At 50.1% G+C, this 14297-nt stretch overlaps 5 protein-coding genes and 1 non-coding gene across 6 annotated transcripts; 4 read left to right on the forward strand and 2 right to left on the reverse strand.

Moving 5' to 3' along the window:
- Positions 1–3: 3 nt before the first annotated feature.
- V8C40DRAFT_230778 (uncharacterized protein) lies at positions 4–3225 on the reverse strand. Its single transcript, XM_083212788.1, has 3 exons — positions 2593–3225; positions 1011–1946; positions 4–933 (listed from the first exon to the last, which is right to left on the reverse strand). The coding sequence occupies exons 1-3, from the start codon at positions 2623–2625 to the stop codon at positions 628–630; spliced, it is 1275 nt and encodes a 424-aa protein (XP_083079433.1). The 5' UTR covers positions 2626–3225; the 3' UTR covers positions 4–627.
- Positions 3226–4920: 1695 nt separating this feature from the next.
- On the forward strand, positions 4921–6077 carry V8C40DRAFT_15339 (phosphoric diester hydrolase). Its single transcript, XM_083211338.1, has 2 exons — positions 4921–5272; positions 5347–6077. Exons 1-2 carry the CDS (start codon positions 4975–4977, stop codon positions 6012–6014), a joined length of 966 nt encoding a protein of 321 aa, XP_083079434.1. The 5' UTR covers positions 4921–4974; the 3' UTR covers positions 6015–6077.
- A 657-nt stretch (positions 6078–6734) lies between these two features.
- Positions 6735–8482, forward strand: V8C40DRAFT_230783 (cyclin-dependent protein kinase regulatory subunit CKS1). The gene is made up of 4 exons (XM_083212790.1): positions 6735–7267; positions 7383–7527; positions 7629–7687; positions 7756–8482. Exons 1-4 carry the CDS (start codon positions 7164–7166, stop codon positions 7784–7786), a joined length of 339 nt encoding a protein of 112 aa, XP_083079435.1. The 5' UTR covers positions 6735–7163; the 3' UTR covers positions 7787–8482.
- A 980-nt stretch (positions 8483–9462) lies between these two features.
- On the forward strand, positions 9463–11784 carry V8C40DRAFT_15363 (ER oxidoreductin). Its single transcript, XM_083211342.1, has 3 exons — positions 9463–9882; positions 9951–11503; positions 11566–11784. The coding sequence occupies exons 1-3, from the start codon at positions 9793–9795 to the stop codon at positions 11678–11680; spliced, it is 1758 nt and encodes a 585-aa protein (XP_083079436.1). The 5' UTR covers positions 9463–9792; the 3' UTR covers positions 11681–11784.
- A 224-nt stretch (positions 11785–12008) lies between these two features.
- V8C40DRAFT_t18 lies at positions 12009–12102 on the reverse strand. The gene has a single exon. It is a non-coding gene; the product is annotated as a tRNA-Leu (tRNA).
- Positions 12103–12271: 169 nt separating this feature from the next.
- On the forward strand, positions 12272–13999 carry V8C40DRAFT_230789 (SDR family NAD(P)-dependent oxidoreductase). The gene is made up of 3 exons (XM_083212791.1): positions 12272–12723; positions 12773–13504; positions 13579–13999. The coding sequence occupies exons 2-3, from the start codon at positions 12880–12882 to the stop codon at positions 13788–13790; spliced, it is 837 nt and encodes a 278-aa protein (XP_083079437.1). The 5' UTR covers positions 12272–12723; positions 12773–12879; the 3' UTR covers positions 13791–13999.
- The last annotated feature ends 298 nt before the right edge of the window (positions 14000–14297 follow it).

Here is a 14297-nt window from a genome sequence, read left to right on the forward strand (position 1 = left end):
CAAGCTCACTTATTTTGTGCATAGCAAAGATATCGTACAACAACTATCAATTTTGGTGATCAATCTAACTAGAAGTTGACAAAATAGAAGGGTGCCCGCAGTAACTGCCCAAGTTGCCATATGTGAGGGTATCTATTCCGGATATCTGCACAATCTGCCGAGAGAACAAGCGATACTGTTACTTCCTCCCGAATATCACACAAAAAGAATCCTATCATATTTGCTGACATTTGACTGTCTCCGTGGCCATCCAGTTCTATATCCCGTTCCATAAAAACCTGTGACGCCATCTCCTTATCAAAGGAGAACAAATCGAATCAGAAGATTGCCACCTTGTTCTAATTCCCATCATATCCCATCATTTGCACATATAACCCGTTCCTAAGAAATAAATCCAAACCATGAAACAGAACACCCACAAGAAAGAAGGCCATCCATTGAAAGATGAAGCCATCGATCAGGGAGAAATCCGTTCAAGAAAAACACCGTCCCAGAGCCGGAACACCAAAACAACCAATGAAAAATAGAATGCATCCCACCAAAAGAAGAAAAAAACAATAGGAAAGATAATCGATCACATACTCGGATCCAGTCCGAAAATTTGTCTTGTATTTGTATAGAGTAGCATCACTTCCTACCGCGAATGCTGCCCCATCGTCGTTTCAGACTGTCACTGATTTTTTTGCCAGTCGAGTTGCGACGCTCAAGCTCGGAGTTATTGTAAGCATTGCCAGTGGCCGAAGAGCTTCCACGCAGCGCAACAGTCATGCTACGCTGATGCTTGGATTTGGAATGAGGGTTGCGACTGCGAATGCCGGACTGCATCTCAATCTCATCGGGCTCTCCGTTCTTGGCACGCTTCTTCTCCTTTAGCGCCCGCTCAAGCGAGTAGGACGGCTCTCCTTTTCCTTTGAGATCGTCCGGATGATATTTCTGCAATTAAGTAAGCATCTCCGAAGAAGATGTCCTCGCACCGAGGTGGAGGCAATGGAGGGTGAGGAAGAGGTTACAGTGTCCGCATAACGCTTGTACGGGCCACCAGGAGCATCTGGTTCCCTCATAAGATCGGCGCCTTCTTCATAGCTCATCCGAGACCCGCGATAGTCATAATCTCCAGAGGGGATGGTTGCAGTACCCTGGAGAGGAACGTGATGCCGGAGGCTGTCCATGACGTATTCCCGAGGCGTAGCTCGCAGGGCCTCCATGTTTGACTCTTGCACCGCAGCAACCGGCGAGGTTCTGGGGTCAAGGTTTCGGCTCCGGAGGGTGGCATCGTATGGCCCGCCGTGGTGATACATGCCGCCGATTGTGTCGAGAGCATCGATGACGTCGGTTTCAGAAACGCGAGGTCGGTGACGGCGCTGACGGTCAGCAGCCCGGGTATCATTGATAATAATATCCAGAGGACGATGCGACATGTCTCCGGGGAAGCGCTCGCCAAGAGACTGAGTGCGTGGACGGCGGTGGCTGTGTTTGTGAGCTCCATGCTGGCTATGGTGGCCTAAGTCTGAGTTACTGCGGTTATGCGGGTTCATAGAGGCCTGCTTCCCGAGAACTTTGCCGTTAGACGGCTGCGGAGAAGAAGCAAACGGATTTGTCGGATGGAAATTTCCTTCCGGAGTGGCTGCGTTGAGATTCCGCATCATTGGACGGCAGTGGCTGTCGACGCTGTGCTGAGCCGTGTGATTCGCTGAGGGTGGAGGCGGCAGCCGTTTTCTTTGGCTGAATTTGTGCTCGGCGTTACCTGTAGAAGGAGGTGTAGGATAAGATCTATCGCCAAGATCTACAAATGAGCTTGAGCTTGAAGCTGGGCTTGCTGGTCGCTGGCGGGTGTGAGATGGTAGAGCCTGCAGCGAGATGCGATGCGGGTTGTAGTGAGAAGATCCAAGGCCAGTTTCTTCGCTGGGTTCAGGAGCAGTTAGAGGGTCCAAGATGTACTTGCGAGCCTAGAATCGGGTAATGTTAGTTGCGTTCAATTTCAATGAATTTTTCAATGAATTCAAAAGTGTTCATGAAATGAAATAGAAAGCAGAAATGAAGATAAGAACGGGCAACACGAAAGTATATACGAGTATGAATGAGGTGGTAAGTGGGGAATGACGAAATGGCTGACAAGGTTCAATGTTGGTCCGGGCAGTCGCACAAGGCAAATAAACGCAGACGGCCTGGATCTACGAAACCAGACAGGTTTGGAAAAGAGCCAATGACAACATTGAAGCTATCGGTGGATGATGCTCATGCTGTCGCAATCAACTCGGTCGGCATTGCAGCAAGAAAATCCAAACGGCGAATCGTCCGATCTGCCGGCCCACTTGAGCTCTGCCCACCGATCCGCTGAAGCCGAATTGGTGACGCAAGGAAACGCAACGCAGCGCAACATGTGGTGGCCATGTGGGATCCTGAATCCCTGCATTTCAGGGTTCGCTCCAGCACCCTTGCGATCGGCATGGATCCATCGCCTGCAGGTGACGACGAAAACCCACCGGGAGTGCGGATGAAGAGAATTTGAGAGAAGAGGATGGTGATGACCAAAATGAAAAGGCATAATAGGGATGATGATGAAAAAATTGTAACTGGCCAGCGCACACTTACCCAGTCTTTATCTATGCCGTCGCTGTCGTACATTTTGGCGGATTGATCTTGTGCTGTTTATGAAATATCGCAGCTAGTGGCTCCGTAGGTGTTTTTGAGGTCTACTCGATGCGGATGCTCGGATAGCGATGACGCCGATTTTTGGAATCTGTGCTTTGCAAGACACACAGAGAGAGAGGCGCAGAAGATGACAGTTGGACTCGTATAGAGTAAACAAGTGTTTTAGCGGGTGAGATGTGAGTGGTGAAAAGGGTAACGAAAAGGGTCTGAAAAAGAGGGCGAAGGCCGATATTTAAGTAGAAGGCTAATTATGGAGGACGAACGCTATCTCGATGAAAGTTCCCGGTTGCTAGAGGTGATGAGGCCTTATAGTTTTTGTCCATATATGGGATATCCAATCTCTAAAGTCAAGTCGGTTTGGGCTTTTGAAGGTTGAGCTCGATTTGAGTTCTCGGGGAAAGTAAAGAAAAGCCGTTTGAACAACTCGATGTATTCAGTCGCAATGAGTTCCGAGGGCGAGGGAGTAAAAGCTACCACAAAGAAGCAACACCGCAACAGGCGCAGCAACACGAAAAAAATCTCTGGAGCTACAAAATGCAGCGACACTGCAAAATGTATGTGCGAAAAACGGTTTGTCCGGGATTACACGAGAGCGGAGGGGAGAGGGGAAGCGGGAGATTTTTAACCTGGATCCTGTTCCCACCACGAGGCCAAGAAGCTTTTGGCTCACCAACATAAACATCCACGCGGCCTACTGGAGGGGAAAAAAGGTACTTTGTCATCGGGATAATTGGGCATGCAGCCAACCTAACCAAGCCCCCCAAAAAGTCACTTGTGTAATACCAATTCGAGGTACGGAGTATGTAGGGAACCCAGTCGGGAAAAAGTGGCGAGGTCCTTAAGCTGCGGCCATGTAAGTCAAGGACTCGAGGTGACCGACCTGCAGTAGTCGTCACCCATTCTCGCACACTATTTGACTACCTAGTACTAGAATGACTCCCAACGGCTTCCCTTGTCCTCCTTCGTGTTCGGAATTTGCAGACAGGCGCCATAACGAGACTAGCCCAACTTCGGTCTGAACCCTTTGGATCTGGAGCTGGGCTGAGCTGACAGAGAAGCTGGCCATTCTTTCTTTGTTCCTCTGTCTCAGCCGGTGAGCTGTCATGTGGAATCGCTACAGCCAGTACAGCACATAATGACGGATCATAATGGTGTAACAGGCTTGATTCGGAGACGCTGGCGAGCTAGACGCCTCCATTCGCGGGAAGCTGGCCTTGGGGCTTGTTGGCTGCCATGAGTGTGAGCCACACGCCATGCAATACAGTGTCCAGAGACCCTACTGGACTAACTCGCCGGCGCCTGACCGGCAATAGATCTACCCGTTCTGATCTTGCATTGAGATAGACAAATACTACATGAGCTTCGCAGGAGAATCATTGGACAAAAGGTGTTATAATTATCACACAGCTCTGCCAATATGCTAAATATACCCAAAGCTCGCTGATGAGCAACGGCTAGGTCTGACTGGATGTGCGTTCGGCCTTTACTGCTTTCATATCCCTTGTCGGTTCGCTGTCTCAATACGGGCACCGGTACCCAAACAACGAAAAACTTGGTCTCGCACTGTCCGGCTTCCTTATCTCGAGCTTCTTTTCCTTCACTTTCTTCTACGCCATAAAAGCATTTACTTTTCCAACATACCGGGCCAGAAGCCAGAGGACCCTCAAAGAGGAAGCCCCCGTACCCACCAAAATTCGTGTAAAAAAACAGGGCGTTTGAACTCTGCTTGTAGGCACGCAACAGCCAACACAGCCAAAGAGAAACATGGGGAAAACAAACCGATGTGGACATTGGGGGCTGATCACACATTTCCACAGGGGACCAGGCTTGCGCCACGTCTCTTGTCAGCGCCCAGGCGCAACTGTTAGCGCTCTGCGTCTTCGTTCAGCTTTGAACCCCGATCCTGGGCATTCGACAGACCGCCTTACACAGAAATGACACATTAATTCCTAATTTCATTCAATACGACGAGAGGCTTGGATGCGTTGCGTTTCATCTGCGTCAGTGTCAGCCTCACAGTCGCTATTTTCGGCTGCGTTGGACCCAGCAGAAAAGCATTGATTGGTACCGATACGCTGGAAAAAGTAAGATAAGGTGATACCGAGAGCTCATGCAGCGCGGCTTATGTAACAGCATGCAAGGGGTGATTCTGGAAGGGTCCGGTATCTGTACTGCCTTGCACGATTTTCCGCGGTAGCCAATACACGCAAAAACTCACTGCTTAGTAGTACCTGTACCTGGCAGGCAGAAGTGCAATACCATCAACTTGATCATTTTTCAACATTGAACGCTCTCTTGGTGACAGCATCACCGCCTTGACCGATGGCTCTTGTCGACTACTCATCATCGTCATCGCATTCCGACAGCGAAAACGATGAAGCGCCATCGGCACCGCCGGCCAAGCGGCGTAAGCACTCGCCGGGCTCCGGGTCACAGCCCAACGCCCCGAGCGCTCCGTCCAGCTCCGAATCTGGGCTGCCACCCTTGCCCTCGGCATTCCACGACCTGTATGCGTCCACCGTCCGCCACAGCGTCGTCGATGATCCCGCGCTTCATCAGGGCCGCAAGAGACTGATTCCTCACGTCGTGGGCAACTGGCCCAGCCATCTGTACATTGAGTGTGAGTTTCAATAAAGCCCAGGCTGAGCTCGTATACACGCGACCAGAGCAGCTAACTCTTCTCTGCTCGTGTAGGGCATCCACTGGCTGACCAGCATGAGAAGCTGGTTCAATTGGTATGCAAGGTCAATGAGCACATTGGCAATCGAGCCAAGCTGCACAACTTTTTGACGAGTGATTTGGGGGCTCCCTTGCCTCTCCACATCAGCTTGTCAAGGCCCATTTCCCTCAGCACCTCTAACAAGGATGTGTTTCTCGACAAAATCTCATCAGCCTTGCACGCCAGCGCCGTGCCCCAGTTCTCTGTTAGCCCCAAAAGATTAAAGTGGTATAAATCTCCCGATTCCAATCGCACATTTCTTGTTCTCCAAGTAGCAAGCTCGCAAGCTTCGAATAGCACTGGAGCGCTATCGAATCCAGAGCTGATGCGACTGTTGAGTGCTTGCAATGATGTGGTCAAGTCATTCGACCAGCCCATTCTGTACCAGACCAAGGAGACGGACTCTGCTGATGAAGCATTCCACATATCCATTGGATGGACACTCGATCTCCCTGTGGATGAAGAATCCAATAAAGCTCTAGATGTGTTTGGAGATGAAGATTTTCAGTCCATCAAGTCGTGGAAGGTTTCCGTGCCCGGGGTCAAGGTAAAGATAGGCAATGTCGTAAGCCACCTACCACTGTCTACGGGAGCGGTTTCAATTGCTTCAAAGGGGCTATCAAAATCACTCTTTGGGCTATAAAGGTATCAAGAGCATGCTTCATTAATAAGCTTGTTGGTATAGACAGATGCTAAGCATCTACATTGAGTATTGGCATCACACGGCGTTGGGATCACTCGGAACATATAGAAGGGTGTTTGCATCTAATTATGCATCTTGCGCTTGACGAAAAGCATTACCAGATAGACTCAATAGGAGACAATCATAAACACTAGACATTGAGCGTATCGCGAATCTCATTAAACAGCAGTTATTATTTAAACAGCAGTTCATATTCGAGGGATCTTCAGGCATCACACTTGTCGATGCTTTTCTTGAGACGATCTCAGTAAATGCGGCATGTCGGCTAATTCCGTTCCATTAGCAGTTAATCCGGATCTCCTCCGGCCTCGGTACCACGTTGACGCTTGGGCGCTAATGGAGCTTGGGGGTACCTGCTGTACAACGTTGTGAGAAGAAGACAATCCATCTTTAACCGCCCTTAATAAATCGATGAATTAGTATACATCTGCTTAATAGCGAAACGCGGATCAGCTAATCTCAATGCGAATCCCAGCATCTTGTCAAAAAGGAGAGCAATGATAAAGAAGTAGAAATAACGACGGCGGTAAGATATGTCAACACTGACCTTGCCGCCCCCTGTATTCCGTACCGCCAACGGAGCCGCGGGCACCCACGATTAGCGGGCCACGGACCAGGGGTCGATTTTTGGGCTTCCACGATTCGAGAACCATCGCAAGCGCTAGATTTGTTTATTTTATCCCCCGTTCTTCCTCCCGCAACCCACCAGCCAAGTCTCGTGCGCATTCTCTATCTGTTCGACCGTGATTCATTCTTGCCTTTTCATCCTTGTTGCGCCTTCCTTTGCAACTTGCCGCTCGTGACTCACGCGCCACGCGACTGCGCCGTTCTTTCGATCCGCTAGAAGCTTCTCGCCCACTCTGATCGATACGCTGTACCTCGTTCCCCTCGACTTTCACCGCAAAAAGAGGTCGAAGCCGAATTGTTTCATCATCTCGAGACGAATTACTCAACAATTGGACAAACCTTGCGTAGTCTCTCCTCGAAAGGAACCCACTCAACTTTTACGACTTGTCAACAAACAAGGTCGCGCTACGCGGTGGACGATTTGTGCTAGAGAAGCCAGGAAAAACTCTAAAAACTATCAAAATGGATATCGACATGAGCCGGCGAAACAAGACTCCGCGTCCCCTGACAGACTCGGAACGAGCCCGACTTGAAGAGTTTGTGGATGCTATTCGGTACTCTGAGAGGTGAGTCTTTGCGGGGGAAGTGGCTATCGACTTCGGAGGGAGAAGAAAAATACACACCAAACGGCGCATTTGCGAAGATATGACACCGGAAGCTAAGGCGTCAAACGGCCAACAGATATAACGACAGCGAATTCGAGTACCGCCATGTCCAGCTACCAAAGATGATGCTCAAGGCGATTCCAAAGGAGTACCATGATTCTGCCAAGGGCACACTGAAGCTTCTCTGGGAGGACGAGTGGAGGGCCATGGGAATGACACAGGTGAGGGGCAGCTTTTTTTTTATTCCTGGATCCCCCGCGGGCAAAGGGATTAGAGAGCAAAGAATGCGCTACGCTGACACCAGTTTCTTCTCCGCATTTAGAGTCTCGGCTGGGAGCACTACGAGGTCCATGAGCCGGAGCCGCATATTCTTCTTTTCAAGTAAGTTTTTACCATTGTTTCATCCTGTGCAGGCCACTCGGGGGCAGCATTGTCTAACCGGCGGAAAGGCGACCTCTCAACTACCAACCTCCTCAGTGAGCTCGTCGAACGAACATCTCCTTCGCTCAGTTGTGTACGATATCTATGGCTTTTCCGCGCCGACTCCTGCTACACGAAGAGTCTCTCTGTTGAATGTCTCTTTACGATTTTTACGGTCTGCATACTGCAATAATGTTGGTTTAATAAGCCTGCGAGACTGGTGGGCGCTCCCTCGCTCCCCTGACGCACATGCCCACGCTCTGCCTTGAATCGCGTGTCTATGGCAACCTGAGGGCCCCACGCAAGCCTTGGTTCAGAGTTTGGACAAGCGGCATGTGGATGTATATGTCAAAATTGCGAACATTAACCCTGTGATTTGGCGCGCGCGCGTCTCGATGATTTCCATATCTTGTGACAAGAACTCTTCAATCCCTTATAGGTATCTGGAGTCGAATGTAAGCTGGTGGCCAGATGGGTTGACACTTTGGAGGATGACGGGTGCTGCAGGAAGGACGCATTAGGCGATTGGTTAGCCTTGTGTAGAGGTAGTTGACGCAGAATTGAAGAATGGTCTAGGAACTCATATATACTGGCAGTATTTTAGTATGACTGCAGCTGATTCTGGGGAGACCCGGTGGGAAACAATTGACTTCGTTGGCTGTCTGTCTCTTGACAGAGAGATGCGCATGCCAGAGTGGTATTGTTAGATATATCCTACCTATCAATGAATATGCGTTGTTGTTGATGATCATGACCGAATTGTTCAGCAAGAGCTCAGACATCTAGCAGAGCGCATCCCACAAACACCCTTTGCTCGGTTTCATATTGTCTACGTGTCTACTTCAACAACGATCGTCTGCACCTCCTCACAGATCAAGCTTTACCGTACCATGTCACGCCATGAAAACACGTGTAAGTGCTGGGAGGCAGGCATGCAGAGGTGAGAAGGTTTGCTCATGGAGTCATCTAATCTACCTACCTAGGTAGTACCCAGTACCTAGGCCTAGTAGCAGATGGCGTCTATTTACACGAGAACTCCAGCAGTTGTGGTGGTAAGCAGTAATGCGCCGTATCACTAGCAAGGTAGGTGATAATGGAATGTGTAGGTGCTCAAAGTGGAAGGCGTCTTAACTGAATCTCGGCTGGTCGGGTGGGCTGATTCTGTGATGATGGATGGCCTCACCGGAGGCGCGCAGCCTCTCTTATACCAGCCCAGACGCCTCGTAAAAATGTAGGAGTAGGCGATGCAATCTGCAGGCTTGGGTTTCAATTTATTAATAGCGTCGTCGGAAGCCAATTATCGGACTATATGCCCTGACTTTTGGCTTCATCTTTGCCTTGTGGACACATTTCAACGGCCCCTCCTCTTGTCTCGCGTCGGTGGCGTCAAACTGCCATTCTGCTGAAGCCACCATTGGCCGGCTTCCAGTGACCGAATCGCCCCTGTCTCTCTTTTTTTTCCTTCCCCCGCGCCACCACTAAACTACGGTAGGCTGGTGGTACCTGGTACACCGTGCACCGTAAAGAGGCCATTTTTTTTCTTCCAGCGCAAAAACGCTGTTTCTAAGCATCCGGATCGCCAGCGTGGCATCTTTCCCCTTTGAGGAACATCTCATGATATGTCAGCAAGAAGGCTGTAAAGTCTCCGGTGCAGTTGCTTGTGCTTGTTCTTTTGAATGTGCCTTCTTTTCTTTTTTCTTTCATCTATATAAGATTTTGCATATCCCCCTGCCGCGAGCCTTGGAACCGTTGCAGTTGTAGCCACAAGTTGCATTTACTTGCTGTGGCTTGTCAATAGGCTTCAATCAACCTTCTTTAACCATTGGATCGGAAGCCTCTTTCAATCCATCTTTCGTTTTTGCTGCCTCGTTTCTTGAGTCGCATTCATTGGGACTCTTCATCAAAGTACATCACATCAGCCGTCAAAGCCGCAATATTCCGGAGGATCGCATCTTCCATCCGGCAGCCGTTTCAAACCCTCGCTCCGTGAAGCGATGCCAATCGTTCTGGCTAAATATTAACTCATAGACTTTGTCGCACCAAGAGTTTCTTCTGCTGGTTACAGAATGAAATCCGCAAGCAACCTGTTTTTCCTCTCGGTGTTTGCCCTCTGGGCGGCACCGGGGGCGTGTTCGAGCTCTACAGACTCCTGCCCGGTACGACAGCCCAATTTCGCCTCCCTTACCAAAGATCGCTTTGCGCTGACAGTTGTTGTTTCTTCCAGTTTTCTCCAAACGCCATTATCGACGATGGATGCGTCTCGTATGCTACACTCGATAGACTCAACACAAAAGTAAAGCCGGCGGTCGACGACCTTGTTCGCACGACCGATTTCTTCTCGCATTATCGCATGAATCTCTTCCACAAAACATGTCCATTCTGGAATGACGAAGATGGCATGTGCGGTAACATCGCATGCGCCGTCGAGACATTGGACAATGAAGAGGATATTCCCGAAATTTGGAGGGCTCACGAGCTTAGCAAGCTGGAGGGTCCCAGAGCGAAGCATCCGGGCAAGAAGATGCAGAAGCAACACCCCGATCGACCGCTACAAGGAGAGTTGGGCGAAGATGTGGGGGAAAGCTGTGTGGTTGAATACGACGACGAATGCGACGACAGAGATTACTGCGTCATGGACGACGAAGGCGCAACCTCCAAAGGAGACTATGTCAGCTTGTTGCGAAACCCGGAGCGGTTTACTGGATACGGTGGTCAAAGTTCAAAGCAGGTCTGGGACGCCATCTATTTGGAAAACTGCTTTAAGAAGAGCTCCTTTCCTAAATCCGCCGATCTTGGCGTTTCGCATCGACCAACCGATCCTGCTGCCTTGGATTTCAAGCAGGTCTTGGATACAGCCGGCCGCCAAGCCCAGCTTGAGCACCAGCGACAGAGCAACCCAAACATTCCGTTCGTTGCAAACACTGGTTACGAAGGCGAGGATGAGTGTCTGGAGAAACGAGTCTTTTACCGAGTAGTCTCGGGAATGCACGCCAGTATCAGCGTACACTTGTGCTGGGACTTCCTGAACCAGAGTACTGGAGAGTGGCAGCCCAACTTGGCTTGCTACGAAAGCCGACTGCACGGATACCCCGATCGTATCAGCAACCTGTACTTTAACTACGCCCTCGTCACCCGCGCCGTTGCGAAGCTGGCCCCCTATGTTCTTGGGCCGCAGTACACCTTCTGTACCGGGGATCCACTACAGGATCAGGACACTCGAGACAAGATCTCTGCTGTGACTCAGCACGCAGCCAGTGTCCCTCAAATCTTTGATGAGAGTGTCATGTTTGTTAACGGCGAAGGCCCTTCTCTGAAGGAAGATTTCCGCAACCGCTTCCGCAACATCAGCCGAGTCATGGATTGTGTTGGTTGCGACAAGTGCCGCCTCTGGGGCAAGATCCAGACAAACGGCTACGGAACAGCTTTGAAGGTGCTTTTCGAATTCAATGAAGGCCAGAAACCTCCGTCCCTCAAGCGAACTGAGCTGGTGGCCCTCTTCAACACATACGCCAGACTCAGCTCATCGATTTCTGCTGTTGGCAAGTTCCGAGCCATGATAGACATGCGCGACAAGGCTGAGTCCCAAACGTTCAAGAGCCCCGAAGATGTCTGGACACTCGTGGACGAGGTTGACGAAGACATGAATGAGTTTATAAAAATGCGTAATCGCGGAAGCCACGGTGATACGGTGGGCGAGCAGATGGGAAATGAGTTTGCCCGTGTCATGAAGGCGGTCAAGATTGTGCTCAAGAGCTGGATTCGAACACCTAGAATGATGTAAGTCTCGTTTTTTTCAACACTACAATTGCCTGTTCGAACTCGACTAACTAAATTATCAGCTGGGAAATTGTCTCGGATGAAACAACGAGGGTATACCGTGCTTGGGTCGGTTTGCCTCCGCGCCCCAGACGCTATGCGTTCAGGCTGCCGAGCTTGGATAGAGACGAGTTATAAGCGCATCGCAACATACACCTACTGTACATGCTGTATATACATTCGATTTGCAGATTTTGGCGTTTGGGGGAGGGTTCAACTGTTGGGTTTTTATTTTTCATTTCATTTTGAGCGGACGGGCTTCATAATCATAACATGAGCGGCTGGTTATTTGTCTGGCATTGATAGAATTGACTCCCATGCCTACCAGACTGCTGTGATAAGACAATGCATTCAAATACAAATCCACGTAACAGTGTCTTTCTCATAATTCTCACGGTTGACCGGCAAAGCCAAAAAAAAAAAGTATTAACCACATCCCGCATTAGAGGCGCAATCTCCAAAAAGATGACACCTGAGGGATTCGAACCCTCGCCTATTACTAGACCGCGAAGCAAGATAAATCCTGAACACGGCGCCTTAGACCACTCGGCCAAAGTGCCTATTTTTGTTGTTTTGTCGTTGAAGGGCGTGATGCTAGATGTCTACATACAGGTTGTGAAACGTGGTGTTGAGAGTTGCGGCAGTATGAGAGGCAGGTACCAATTGAGGTAGGCCGGTACGTACCTAGTACCAATTACGAGGTTCGAAGGCCTCGGCATCTGCATCTCAAGTTGTTATGGTAGTGAAGGCAGCGGTATTGAGCACTTTGATATAGAGTTTGTATGTTGCCCTCATTATTTACACTCGGCCAAAGGGCATGTTTCTAATGTTTTTGTGGGAGGGTGGTGATGCTAGACGTCGAGTTCGCGGGCTTGATACCCAGCCAAAAGGCCTTTTGATGCAGAGTTGCGATATAATTCGAGTCCACGATGGTAGACTTGCTCGCATGGCCGCAGGGCATGGCAATAGACTACAAATTTGGCTTATCCAAGAAGTTTGCTTTATACCTAACACAGGGCATCGCATCATTTCCGCAATAGGTACTGGAAACAGAGCCTGGAATTCCTCCTCATTGAGGCTGGTCAACCCGCAGATGCAACGCTGCAGCTGCATGGCCTACCCCAGTTCTTGGGTAGCTGGCTCCATTTTGGTGAGGGGTTGTGAGTGTCGATGCTTGCAATGTAAGTGAGCACCTTGGAATTTCCTTTCAGTGAACTCATAGCGGTACAGGCATTGTGCAATTGCATCAATATCATCACAGCACCTAGCTTGTCATCTTAAAAGTCATCCAACCGGTGAAGAGCTTGGGCGGTTTCACAAGCTCCTCTCTTCTCGATATGCCTCCGTTTCCCGCGCTGCCCCCGCGGCCGTCACGCCGTCTCGACGGAAAAGTCGCCATTGTCACTGGCGCGGGGAGCCTCGGGGACGGCCTCGGCAACGGACGTGCCATATCCCTGCTGCTCGCCGGCGACGGCGCCACGGTGCTCTGCGCGGACCGGGACTTGGCTGCGGCAAAGCGCACGGTCGAGATGATTGTCCAAGAGGGAGGCACAGCAGCTTCACTATGCGCGGACGTGAGCACAGAGGGGGATTGCGAGAAGCTAGTTCAGACGGCGGGAGGCTTCTTTGGGAGACTGGATATTCTGATTAACAATGTGGGCATCATGGGCGCAACGGGAACGGCTGTGGAGGCGAGTGCTGAAGAGTGGGCCAAGGGCTTGAGCATCAATGTGACGGGGATGGTGCTCATGGCCAAATACGCGATTCCGCTGATGCTCAAAAATGAGCCTGGGGATGGAGGCATCAGAGGCAACATTGTCAACATGGGGTCTATAGCAGGCCTGCAAGGAGGGACGCCGCATCTGTTCTATCCAACGAGCAAGGGTGCGGTAGTCAACATGACACGAAGCATGGCGTATAATCACGGACGAGAAGGGATCCGGGTCAACTGTGTGTGTCCAGGTAAGTGGCTTCTCTCCATTACTCGATAGCCATCGTTTGCCCCAGTACTGAGACGGAGATCACTCATGTCACAGGATTCCTTTATACGCCCATGGTCGCAGGTAATGGCATGTCAGAAGAGGTACGTGAGATGCGCCGCAACCAAGGCCTATTGAATACAGAGGGCAATGCGTGGGACTGTGCAGCGGCAGTGAGGTTTCTGGCGAGTGATGAGGCGAGATGGATTACAGGGACGACGATTACGGTTGATGCCGGAGCGACGTGCTCATACATCATGCCTGAGTGATGGTTATGTGTCCAATGTTGGAAACAGAAACAGCATTTATAGATCTGCCTCTGAATTGGAAGAGAAGCGTACGTATTTTTGTGTGTACTGGGTACCTAGTAGTAAAGAGATTTAGAATTATCTAATAAGTGCATATGACGTCATACGCAGATTCGAGTCTGAATTGAAGCCATGCGGCTATCCGTTTCAGGAAAGAGCTGCTAACAGCCGGCGTTGCTTTCCGCGTGTCACAACGCGCTTTCTCTTGTACCTAGACATATCACCGAAATAAACTACCTAGTACCTCTATGCTATACCTACTAGGTACGCTTCAACTCCATATCTATCCGTAACAAGAAACTGGACGAAAAGTATCAACATGATTATCGCTCTAGCTACCACTGTCAATTCGACGATGGTGTATTTTCAAGCAGTGGTCGTCCGTAGAACTTGGGCATGCCGAGAAGTTGACGGACAAGGAAGCCAACAGCGATAATTCAAATCACATCTCAGCTCTACAACAGCCTA

This window comes from Trichoderma camerunense, assembly GCF_050948025.1.
Source record: "Trichoderma camerunense strain CBS 138272 chromosome Unknown V8C40scaffold_1, whole genome shotgun sequence".
Classification (NCBI taxonomy): domain Eukaryota; kingdom Fungi; phylum Ascomycota; class Sordariomycetes; order Hypocreales; family Hypocreaceae; genus Trichoderma; species Trichoderma camerunense.